This window comes from Periophthalmus magnuspinnatus, chromosome 21 (genome assembly GCF_009829125.3).
Source record: "Periophthalmus magnuspinnatus isolate fPerMag1 chromosome 21, fPerMag1.2.pri, whole genome shotgun sequence".
NCBI lineage: Eukaryota > Metazoa > Chordata > Actinopteri > Gobiiformes > Gobiidae > Periophthalmus > Periophthalmus magnuspinnatus.
In genome coordinates, this window is record NC_047146.1 from 4,118,614 (window position 1) to 4,131,521 (window position 12,908).

Here is a 12,908-nt window from a genome sequence, read left to right on the forward strand (position 1 = left end):
GTCCAATATGTTGCAATGATGGTAACGTCTGGGCTTTTTATCGAGAATTTTCAACGCCTGATTATGCAATGATCTGAGAGGATTTAGTACTGTTATTTTGGCTTGAGACCATGAGGAGATACAATACAAAATGTGAGATTTAATCATAGCGTTGAGATAGGATTTTGCTGCTTCTAATGATAATGAGCTTCTAATATGTTGGAAGTTAGCGATGTTGAATTTCAAGACATTACAAACCTTTTTAATATGTTTTTTAAAATTAAGGGTAGGGTCTAATATGATTCCCAGGTACTTAACTTCCTCGACATTTTTAAACATGTAACTATTGACAGAAATGTTTGGACATACAAGTTAGCAAAGAGAAATAATTTTGTTAATTCTAACTGACCTAAAACAGGATAAGTTTACTCTGATTATTTTTTTTAGTTAAATGGCAATGTTTAAAGGTTTTTAATACTGCAAGCAATATTTATTTGTTTTTAGTAAGATTTAATCAAAATTGTGATGAATAAAGACAGACAGATAAGAATGGGTGATAGAAAAGGAAAAGCCTGGATGCTGTCTCTCATTGCACACATTAAAGGGACACTGAAGCAGTCCCCTCGGTCAGGTGAGTGTTCGAGCTGCTGTTGTTGGGGCATGAGCAGATGTTGCAGTGTCTCCTCCTTAGATTATGTTCCCGTGTGTGTGTGACCATAGAGTTGGGTCCAGATGGTGAGTGCAGAGACAAGACTCTACAGAAACATATCCCTGCAGCCTCAGTACCGAGCTGCAGGGGAATACACAGACCATATTTGTGACTGCAGCAGCACTTAAGTATTCAATCAGTGAGAGTGCATTTACATAAAGTCAAGGAAAGGCACAGGTATTACAGTTTAATGTCATGTGAATCAGCATGTTCATGTATTTTGAGTTAGAGAGGTTTACTATAAAGTCAGTGCCACAAGTGTAACATGGGCATAATCAGGCAGTGTGGGTTGAATGTAAAACATTGGGGGTATTTAATTGTATATTTATTTATTAGACTCCAGTTTCTTTATACTCAACAATAAATGTGTTTCCCTGTTAACTAAAGTAAATTGTTGCATTTGATGCATTTCTTATTGAGGTTGGTGTTGATGACTGGGCATTCAGTATGAGACATATCCTGTATTCATGGGTTTCAGGCAGATAATTTCTTTGTGATTTTAAGGCTTTTGCGAGGACTTTTCTCCATATAATATTCAGATTTGAACTGCTTAATTCGTAATGGAGGACTGTGACAGCGACTGTGGCTCAGTGGTTAGAGCAGTGATCCCCCAACCCGAAGGTCAGAGGACCAATTCCTGCTTGGACGAAGTTCTATTGTTATGTCCTTAGGCAGGTAGCCTCACTTCCATCACACTGCCCCAGGGCAGCTGTGGCGACGATAGTAGCTTACCACCAGAGTGTGGAGTGATTGAATAATGACTACAGCGTAGTAGTTTGAGAGGCTTTGTACAAGTGTAAGGCTTTATCATTGTTATTCACACATTAAATTGTTGTAGGATTAGTGTTTATGTATTGTATCATATGTACTCTGTGGGCCAGACCTGGTACTGCTCTAAAAACATGTGCAGCTGCTGGACAGAGATGCGTAGGTCGGTCTCGTTGAACTCGTAGGGAATGTTCCAGCCCAAAGGTCCAAACTTCCTTCTCTCCTGAGTCAGAGCGTGGAAGAAGCACAGGCCGTACAGCAGCTTCTTAAACACCGCCTGAAACCAAAGAGGAAAGACATCAGGAAAAGAAGAGGAGGGGGAAGGAGAAACATGGAGGATCACAAAAACATGAATATATAGAGACTGGAGAGGACCACAATGAGCACACAGAGACTAGAGAGGGAAGAGAAGAACATCTGAACTCTGTAGGCCTTTAGTCAATTAATTGGTGGATGGCATTTTAGTCGACCAACATTTTTATTAGTCTTCTAATAATTTTAATTAGATAATTACAATTTATATGGGACAATAGCAGAAAGGAGAAGTTAGTGGGTGAGTTAGCCGAGTATTTCTGTATAAATAGTAGTTTTTGCATGAACTCCCGTGCAGGTGTAGTCTTGTGAGTGCAGTTTGGGTCAGATACATAATAGTTTTGAGAGTTTTTGCCACACACCTTCTTTTTAGTCAACTAATCGATCGACATCTTTTTTCTTTCATTGCGCTGAAACCCATAGTTCATAGGAGGGCTTCAGGGTACTGAACATGTCTGTCTGTCTTTTCTTGTGTTTGTTGTTGTTGTCATGGCTTCATTCTTTTTTATTTTATTTTTTATTAATTATAATTGTTTATTCTTTTAATTATTGTAATTATTGTAATTTTTTTGTTTTGGTTGAATACAAAAACAAACAAAAAAAGAAGCTCAGAGGGAGGACAGTCTTATACACTGAGACACTAACTACATTCACTAAATGATGAGTATAAACTATCAAAAAGGAGAGGTATCATTTCTTCTGAGTATGTTCCAGTCATGTCACAGATAGCTAAACTATATTGATAAACTTGAGTTGCAGGTTTGAGAAGCATGTACCGGTTTACAGGAGCTGTCGAAGAACTCGGGGTCAGAGATGGGGTCCATGAGGAAAGAGCGTGCGATGTTGGAGCGTAGACCTTTAGGGGCTTCGTTGGTCATCTTCACCCCGTTTTGGAGCACTGCCACTGGGAATGTGGGCGAGGGGTAACTGGTCAGCCACAGCCGGAAGTCTGGGTGAGTCGTGTCTGGATTTAGCTCCTGGACAAGAGAAACTGGTCTGACTCTTGCTTTCCACTGATAGTAGCTGATATTTAACAGCAGTAGAACTCTGTGGTGTGACTAAGTCCAGTAGTGCATTAGATTAGCACTAGACAAACAAAAAACAAAAGTGAGTGATATGAGCACACTTCTGTCCCTCACATGGAGTTAAAAACATTTTAAAACTTGAATAGTGAATTCATTGTGCTCATACTGTACTTTAGTATTGGTACATCTATAGTCATTAGCAGTAATAGCACTTTAGTAAGAGTACAGTAGTATTACCATACTAGTACTTTAGTGTGGGTATATATATATAGTGGTATTAGTACTCCTAGTACTTTAGTATGGATACAGTAGTATTAGCTGTACTAGTACTTCAGTATGGGTACAGTAGTATTAGTGGTAGTACTTTAGTATGGGTACATATACACTGTAAATTTTAGACACACTTTGAACTTTGTTGCCTATACAACAGTGCTGCTAATTTATAGATTTTTACTGGCTGCCGGGCGGCACTTTCTAGCAGTAAAAACAAAAGTGAAACAGGGGAAAGTTTTGATTTTGAACTGTCGTTTTGCTCATCATGCACACATCCTCATCATGGAAAAGACACAAAGATATGCAAATGATGCAGCTTTTAAGATAAATGCAATCGATCTGGCATCAAAGAAGGAAATAGAGCCACTGCACGTAAGCTTGGCGTTAATGAATCGATGGTGTGATGTTGGAGGCAGCAGCGGGAAGAACTTAGTCAATGTAAAAAGATGACAAAATCTCTCAGAGGAAATTAAAGCAGATGCCCCGTGTTGGTGCTGTTTTATTTTCTAAACCTGAAGGTATATTCATTCCATGTTGATGGCGTACTGCTGATTTTCAGGCACAGTTTGAAAAAAAGTGTGTCTTAAAACAAAAAAATCCCCTCCGTGTACTGTCTTTTTGTGTAAATATCTCAGGTTACAACATGAAAATCTGTGGCTTATATTCAAGTGCGGCTTATATATGTACAAATTTATTTTCTTTTAAAATTTTGCTAGAGCGGCTTATATTCAGGTGCACTGAAAAGTTCGAAAATCACGGTAGTACTAGTACATTCTAACCTCACAGACTCGTTCCACTATGCTCATGTTGTTCTTTAGTCTAGATAAACCTATAGTAGTATTTGCAGTACTTTAGTACGGGCACATACATAGTAGCAGTAGCACATTCTAACCTCACAGACTCGTTCCAGCGTGCTCATCCAGGATGTGGCCAGGTGGCAGTTCTGAAGCACCACCCACGTACCCTCTTTGATGCCGGTGGAGATCATTCCCATAGCGATGGGGCCCTGGCCTTGTCCCAGAGACAGAGAGGTGAGCTTGTTCCCTGTGAAACCCTACAGGACATACACGTATCTACAGTTAACGCAGTTAGATACTCTCAGCTGCGTTTTACAGACAAACAGATTGACCACATATCTGACAGAATGAGTAAGATTGACTCAAACCAGAGGCCGTCAAGCCCAATAACAAAATGGTTAAAAGCTCCTAGAAGTTGAATAAGTTAGTGGCACTGTCACCCTCTCGTCTCCAAACTTCAGTAGCGCAGCCATGGGGTCAGACCCGGGGGAGAGGATGAAGATGAGTGGAGCACAGCAGTGACTGTCTCCAAACGCCTGTGACAGGTTAAAGGGCGGAGTCTCAATGAAGGGACGGCCTAGAGAGTCAGTGACAAACTCCTGCACCATTGGGACCACCTGCATATACAAAATTTAAAAAACAACTATGATGATTTCAATTAATAGATAATCATGAATACGACTTCTTCTATGATTCCACAGGCCCATCTCTTTTAGAGTAGATTAGACTGTTTTTGTTATTGTTTATATTAGAATAAATCTTATGTTATAGAAGTGTGCTGTATAATAATCTAAATGTAGACTTGCCTTGTCTGGGCGAAGGCAGCGGATCACTAACATCCGCTGGAACTGGCTGAGTTTGTCCTGCCAACCCTCAGGGAAGGGCGTCTGGTGAGGGCTCTGGCGGAACACAAGGAGATATATATATATATATATATATATATATATATATATATATATATATATATATATATATATATATATATATATATATACACATATACATATACATATACACACACACATATGATGGCCGTTGATGGTTATAATACCAGAACTGGAATTTCTTGGAATTTTTGTGGTACAAATAAAGGTTCTTTTATCTTATACAGGTTAAGTGCCTTTGTTACTTTTCAGTCACATGACTGAACGCACCTCAGAGTGTCAGTGTCAAACCTCCAAATATTTACGGTAAACTTCTAAACTACTTCAGATTTTTACTGCCACGGCTGTTCAGAAGTAGACAGCTGTACGTCATTCTCTCTCTCTTTCCCATTCTTTTCTACCTGCTCTGTTGCTTCTCTTTCTCTCTTTCCTTCTTTCTCTCTCTCCTTTCCCTCTCTTTCCATTCTCTCTCCCTTCTCTTTCCCTCTCTCCCTCCTGTGGTTCTCTCTTGTTTGCTCCTCCAGTCATGTCAGTGTGATGAACAGCTGTGTGCCTCAGAATTAAATAAAGCCTGATTTTACAAGTGGAGCTGCGCAGGTTTAATTAGAGGGAGGTGTCTGTGATTGGAAGTACACGGCGACGCGGGACAAACTGGTGCGTAGCTGATTGAACATCTGCTGAAGCCAGAGAGAGTGGAGAGATTTGATGAGAGAAAGATTAAATTGGCACTGATTCTGGCATCCACAGTATCAGACAGACAGGTTCACTGCTGGTGTCACAATTGTACAGAACTGACAAAGAAATGGAACGCGTCTAAAACAGGAGACGACGCACAGGGCCACACTTCTATGGTTTAATCCACGCAAAGACAGATGTCACAAAACAGGAGGAGATATTCAAGATGACAACGCTGTTTGAGAGTTTAAAGCAGTGACAATTTAAAGGCCGCGTGTGACAAGGCGTTCATTTTACAGGAAAACTAAAAAAAACTGTCCAATCTTTGATCACTCTCTCCAAACCAGAACACTGACAGACACGAGGCCAGAGCTGTTTACTTTTAGTGCTTTAGAATATGCATGCACTGACACTAAAGAACACATATTACGCATTCTTATGGCTTTAATCCCATTTTAAACATGCCTTTAGTCACTGTTCAACCAAGTATTTCACATTTTAGAACGTAAAACACTTTTTAATGTTCAACTCCATTTCCAGTAAGATATTCATGCTGGACTCCCTCTGCTGTCAGCAACAAGAATGTACATTTAGAAAGTAACTGTAGTTCTCGAGAAGTCTGTGTAAGTCCTCCGTCATCCAGGTCTGATCCATAGTAAAAGCCAAAGTTAAATCTGTCAACTGGACTACAACCTTTTTGTCCAGTTGACAGATTTAACTTTGGCTTTTACTATTTAGAAAGTAAACAAATGAAGTCCGTTTCCCCATGAATGTCGTGTTAATAGAGCCAAGCATTCGTGGTGAACTCAATTTGACCGCAGAATGAGTCCAGTGATGGTTTATGGGAAGTCAGGAGTTTTGTCTGTGATGCAACTAAATTAACAAAATGCAAACTAAGCATTTATGAGAGTCAGAGATGACTTTAGATTCATGGATTAATGAAGCAACTGTGAATGGCGCAAAATACAACTCCAGGTATGTTTTTGACAAGGAGATAACAGCAGAACATGGTTAAAAGCATTTTTTTTTTTTTAATTGCTGAAACCCAGCCATAATGTATAAGTATATAGTGCAGGGGCCTCTAAACTTTTCCTCCGGTGTGCTACCTTTACAAAACAAAAATTCCATAAAGCTACTAATTTTATTGAAATTGAGTTGATAAGAGCCACACCATGCCTTAAATGCCTCTAAAACATAAACCATTACCAATTTATTCGTGCACAAAGTTAAGCATGAAATTAATCACATTTTAGTTATTCAGCACAATATGTATATTCAGCTACTTGCGAGCTACTTGGAATGGAAAGAGCTACTGGCCACTCCTGGGCTATAGGTTGAGGAGTCCTGATATAATGTATATAGTGTATAAGTAATTCTAGTATATACTATATAAGTAAGTATAGTATATAGTATATATGTACACTACTACATAGTACATGTAATTACAGTTACACTCACAGTACTGTCATAGACGCTCTTCCACTCATTGCGGAGCCGGACCAGGTCCTGTCTCAGGCCTCTAAAGTGCTCCATGTTGGACAGTCTGCAGATCTCGTCCCAGGACGTCTTTGGGAGCCAGGTGCAGGGGTTAGAGTGAGGGTTATCCAGGCCTACACCCCCAGTGAGAAGGAATCTCCACTCGGACTCATCCACCTACAGCACAGAAGAACAGGTATTATACTACTGAGATCTGAGCCATGAGTCTGGTCAGGAGTATCTAGCGGGAGGATTTGCCTGTAGTAAAGCTTTAGGCCTAAGTAGATGGATAAATGTGTTGTTGAAAGATGCAGTACCACAAATAGCCTCCTCATGGCTCCTGGTAACAGTTCACAAAGCCCTTGTTTTTACAGCCTCACTCGAGTCATGGCTGAGGATAGAGTGAGTCAGTAACTCAGGCAGCAGCTGTTCACACAGATGTTCCTGACAAACAGCCCTGTATTACTCTGTCTGTGCGACACAAATGGGACACATAGATCTCCTGTTATGGTATTACATAAAGACTGTTCTGTTGCTTTAGGGGCTGATCGAACCCCTCCCTCTGAGATGAAAAGCACAGATTTTATATTGCCAGGTTCAGCTGTTCTGAGCTGATTAGGACTTAACTGAGAGGACTGTGACCAGATCTGCCTAAATATTTTAACACATTTTAAGCTCTGTATTGATACTTTGCAGTGACATCACGTTGGGGACGTTCTTCATATATGTCTATGGCAGAATGTTTAGCAGGCAGCATATGACATGATGTACACATTAGCAAACACTGCCTGATAAGTTTTAGATTGTCTAAAAACAACGAAATGGATTTAAACAACATTTTTTCAGGAGCCTGTGATGAAAATGTGCATTCATGGTCCTGTTTGGGTGTTATATGTCTATAATGTCAGTTGAGAGGGATTTGTTTAACAGCACAGATCAGGTCACCTACTGTAGGTCCAGCTAACTCAGTTCTTTATGATCAGATTGTGTTAAATCAAAGCTCAGATCAAAGTCTGTCTTGAGTAACGAAGCTTCAGATAGAGCTGTGCCTATAGATAGCTTCACCCCAAGAGAATGTTGATGACATCAGCTGCAAAATATCAATGGAAAAAGTGAAATGGAATATCTGCAATTTGCTCAGCTAAAGTTGCAATATGTTGCGCAGTGGAGCTGTACAGAGGGGACAACTCCAGTTTGTTGTGAGGTTGTGTTTGATGGAGTTGTTCTAGTTTGTTGTGAGGTTGTGTTTGATGGAGTTGTTCCAGTTTATTGTGAGGTTGTGTTTGATAAAGTTGTTTCAGTTTGTTGTGAGGTTGTGTTTGATGGAGTTGTTCTAGTTTGTTGTGAGGTTGTGTTTGATGGAGTTGTTTCAGTTTGTTGTGAGGTTGTGTTTGATGGAGTTGTTTCAGTTTGTTGTGAGGTTGTGTTTGATGGAGTTGTTTCAGTTTGTTGTGAGGTTGTGTTTGATGGAGTTGTTTCAGTTTGTTGTGAGGTTGTGTTTGATGGAGTTGTTTCAGTTTGTTGTGAGGTTGTGTTTGATGGAGTTGTTTCAGTTTGTTGTGAGGTTGTGTTTGATGGAGTTGTTTCAGTTTGTTGTGAGGTTGTGTTTGATGGAGTTGTTTCAGTTTGTTGTGAGGTTGTGTTTGATAAAGTTGTACCATTTTGTTGTGCATTAGGAGGTTGATGCTGAGGCAGAAGGAGAACAGAAGCTTGTCCTTTTCAAACAGAGAGCGACACACGTTCAAGTACAGGGAGTAAGTGAAGTGGTCCTTTAAGATCTGCAACCTGAAAAATAAAATAAAAACTTTGAATAAAAAATTGAAATTATGGAAATCCGCAGTGTATTTGGTCTACACAAAATAAACATGAATAGAACAGAGCAGGTGGTCTGCAAAATCTGCAATTAAAATGTGAATCAGGAGAGGGTACTGCGACTAAAGAAAACTACCGGTAGTTGGGGGAAAAAAAGAAAGTTACCAAATCTTGAAACAAACCCAAAATTAGAAAATGAATTGAACCAAAAGTTCTGAATGAACAAGGAAGGCTCTCATTATTCATTATTTTAGAGCATCTGTGCACATTTCAGTGGAAGTGCATGTGACAGTTGATTGTGGGTTTTGTGTTGGAGTTTTAAGTTTGTTTTAACTTTGTAAAGCACTCTGAGTTACCTTGTACTGTATGAAAATCGCCTTATAAATATAAAAGTTGGATTGATTGAATGAAGTTACTTAAACTGTCCCTCGCCTCTGTCCCAAGCTGAATTTGAACTGTAGATCTCATTTGTGAGTCTCAGATCTTAAAATAATGATTCTCTCCTCTGTCCAATTTTATATCTTATTTTTATATCATATTCTCATCTCTGCCCACACCTTTCTCCCAGGTCGGCGCTCTTCTCTGAGTTGTCGATGGAGCCAATGAACAGGTTGATGAACCAGGTGAGGGAGTACTGGTACATAGGCTCGATGTTGGCCAGGTCTGCGATGGAGAAAAACAAGATGGCCGAATGCACTGCGATGGGCGTGTACTCCATCCGTGTGGCGTCAATCTTCTTCTCCGTCACCTCGGCGATGCTCTGCTTTTCTGAGATCTCATTGGCCAGGACTTTGGAACAGGATAGAATCTTCACGGCAGTTTCATCGTCTAGAATGTTCCCTTGAGATGAGGACAGCACCTCCAAGATCTTGTCCTCGATCTCCTTCAGCTGTCTGTGAACAAGTTAACACCAGGTTCGTCTATTAGAGCAGCTCAATAAGTATATCATTATATCATTATCAGAGGCATAGATTAGCCAAAAATTGTACACAAGTTAGAGTAACCTAACTTCAAAAATAATATTACTCAAGTAGAAGTAGAAAATGGTAGTTCAAGAAATTACTCAAGTAAGAGTAACTGTCGGAACATAACATCTAATTTCTAATTTGAACTTACAATAATTTGAAGAACAAAGCATTAAATGATGCAGAAAATCAGGTAGTTTTAAAGGATGAACACAAAAATGAGACAAACTAAGGAGCGTCTGAAGGAGCGTCGCAAGAAACACAAATGTTCAAATCATTCCTATTGTCAACATAAAGCTTTTTTCACTTGTCACTTACTCACAGAGGGAACAGTAACCAAAAGATTTACTCAAGTAAGAGTGCAGTTACTTCAATAAACACTTTACACAAGTAGGAGTAAAGGTATTCTGCTAGAAAAGTACTGTTACACAAGTACACAAGTAAATGGAGTACGATCCACCTCTGATTATTATCACTGTAAATCAATTACAATATTCAAGAATCTACAGTAAATGCATGATTAGCTATCAGTAATTAACATATATTAAACCCATATACAAACATGGATTTTTATAAAAGTAAATCCATGTTTCGAATAAAATAAAAATATACCAAGGTGTAGTGGTAACTTTCGTATGTTGGTCTTAATTTAGCTTTCTTACTTTTAACTAAAAGTGTCAAGATGGCGGCTGCATCACATCATTATATCCTGTGTTTATGTGGCATGTAGTCACACTTCATATTCCATGTAATTTTACTTTACAATAATATGTCAATTCAAACTACAGCACGGTGAAGCAAGTGCCTTTTTAGATCAATATATATTGCTAGCACTTAACCAGATGTGCGGACCAGGCAGAAACCAAATATAGAATGTAATTGGGCCGCGTTTCGTGCAGGCTTGTGGTGGATTAATAGTTTGTGGCGTTGAATGTGGGTCATTACAAAAGAAAGTAAAAGAGCACACTGAAGATGAGAATAAAACAGGGCCAATGTGAGAACTCCGCAGGGGAAAGCCACACTCACAGTCACATGGGAAATACAGGGAATAATACAGAGATGCTCCCAAAAGCCTCTGACTCTGCTCCTGCTCCTCTCCTTCCCCACTGCACCTCTCCTCCTCCTCTACTCCTCATCCTCAGCTTTAGTGTCCAGTTACCTCTTGTTCCTCACCCCCTGTGATAGCGCCCCCTCTCTGTAGCGTGCAGTTACCTCTTGTTCCTCGCTCCCTGTGATAGCGCCCCCTCTCTGTAGCGTGCAGTTACCTCTTGTTCCTCGCTCCCTGTGATAGCGCCCCCTCTCTGTAGCGTGCAGTTACCTCTTGTTCCTCGCTCCCTGTGATAGCGCCCCCTCTCTGTAGCGTGCAGTTACCTCTTGTTCCTCGCTCCCTGTGATAGCGCCCCCTCTCTGTAGCGTGCAGTTACCTCTTGTTCCTCGCTCCCTGTGATAGCGCCCCCTCTCTGTAGTGAGCAGTTACCTCTTGTTCCTCGCTCCCTGTGATAGCGCCCCCTCTCTGTAGTGTGCAGTTACCTCTTGTTCCTCGCTCCCTGTGATAGCGCCCCCTCTCTGTAGTCTGCAGTTACCTCTTGTTCCTCGCTCCCTGTGATAGCGCCCCCTCTCTGTTGTGTGCAGTACCTCTTGTTCTCAGCTCCCTGCAGGATCAGGGCCTGCTTCTGTTCCTCTAGGTCGGGTCTCTCTCGGGCTACGACGATCCCGAGCAGCTGGTCCTGGATTCCCTCGGGAGTAATCATGAAGTTCAACAGCGTCACCTACAGGGTGCAAGTGGAACATGAGGACATTTTTACAAGACTTCACCAAAAATGCTCCAAAATAATGATTTAACCTCTGGCCAATAAAGAGATCCCTGAGGAACATTCCATGGATAGCGCCTCAGTGACATATCATTTATTAGTTTATAAGAGCAAACAGATTTTTAAAACTTATCATTCTAGTAAACTCTTTTCTCTTTTGTCCTGATTAGTGTTTCTGAGTGCTGCTACAGAACTTTATTAAGTTCTGTTTATTTTAAATATAGTTTGATTTTATGTTATTATTGTATGTGTGTTCATTAGAAGTAATGCTGAACATCATTGCAGAAAAGGTAGAGTACGTAACTTTCTGAAGGTAGAACATCACCGGCATGATTCCATGGAAACAAAGTTTCATAAAGTAAAAGCCATACTTCGGACCATTCTCCATGGAGCTAGATACGTTTTATGCCATACTGATGATGAAGACTGTATACAAATATATCTATATATACATATTATTTCCATGGAAACAAGCAGCAGCAAGCTCCAGGTCAAAGGTCAGGTTTGTGGAGATGCAAGCCCACCCACAGTAAGGATGCATGTTTTTCAGTGCAATAAACAAAACCAAAAAAAAAAAACAACCCAACATGCTTTTATTGAAATATTTTTCAGCTAAAAGGTTACATACTGAGGCTTTAAAGGCAGAATACACTGCACCTGGTTCAGACCTGTACAGAACTGAGCAGCTTTGGGCCTGTGCAGCGGGACTCATTCAGTCTGCATTTGAAGCATTTGTGTGTCTGAGGTTAAGAGCCCATATCTGCTCTGGAACACACCCAAATGAACAAGTGCACTTTGCCTAATCCTATTTCTATCGACGCCGCGCACTCAACCAGCGGCTGTTTACGGAGCTGCCGCCTTCTCACACCCAGCGATAACTGCCCCCGTCAATAACATGAGCCGAGGAGGCGAAGGGAGTTAAACCTGATATAAAGGACGTGTAAGCACATTACAGTTTAAATGATTCGATAGATATAGATTGGCCACTAATTCACAAGGTAATGGTGGATATTATAGTGATTTTTGTTATTGGACGTGTTCTATAATCTTTAGACTTGCACTCAGGCACTGTCAGAATCACTGTCCCGATTTTGTGCCTAATATAGTCAAGGTTTAGTCCAGGTTTAGTTCCTGGTTTGGTCCTAGTTTAATCAATAGTTGAGTCCTGGTTTAGTCCTGTGTTCACTCGTTTAATCTTGATTTAGCTCATCCCAGTTGAGTCCCTGGTTTACTTCCTGGGTTTGTCCCTGGTTTTGTCCTAGTTTAGTTGTTGGTTTAGTCCCTGATTTTGTCCCTGGTTTTGTCTTGCTTTAGTGGCTGGTTTTGTCCCTAGTTTAGTGCTGGTTAAGATTTGATTTGAACATGGTTTAATCCCTGGTTTATGTTCAGGTTTAATCCTGGTTTAGCCCTGTTTTAGACCCG

General features: G+C 40.4%; 1 protein-coding gene across 1 annotated transcript in view; it reads right to left on the bottom strand.

The window, feature by feature from the left end:
* dnah7 (dynein, axonemal, heavy chain 7) overlaps positions 1-12,908 on the bottom strand; it is an 85,746-nt gene that overhangs the window by 19,942 nt on the left and 52,896 nt on the right. The window contains exons 49-57 of the mRNA XM_033987157.2: positions 11,311-11,444; positions 9,268-9,603; positions 8,557-8,683; positions 6,881-7,075; positions 4,670-4,762; positions 4,304-4,480; positions 3,959-4,120; positions 2,545-2,745; positions 1,572-1,733 (exon numbers count right to left, since the gene is read on the bottom strand). Of these exons, the coding sequence (XP_033843048.1) occupies positions 1,572-1,733; positions 2,545-2,745; positions 3,959-4,120; positions 4,304-4,480; positions 4,670-4,762; positions 6,881-7,075; positions 8,557-8,683; positions 9,268-9,603; positions 11,311-11,444 (1,587 nt within the window). The remainder of the gene's footprint in view (positions 1-1,571; positions 1,734-2,544; positions 2,746-3,958; positions 4,121-4,303; positions 4,481-4,669; positions 4,763-6,880; positions 7,076-8,556; positions 8,684-9,267; positions 9,604-11,310; positions 11,445-12,908) is intronic.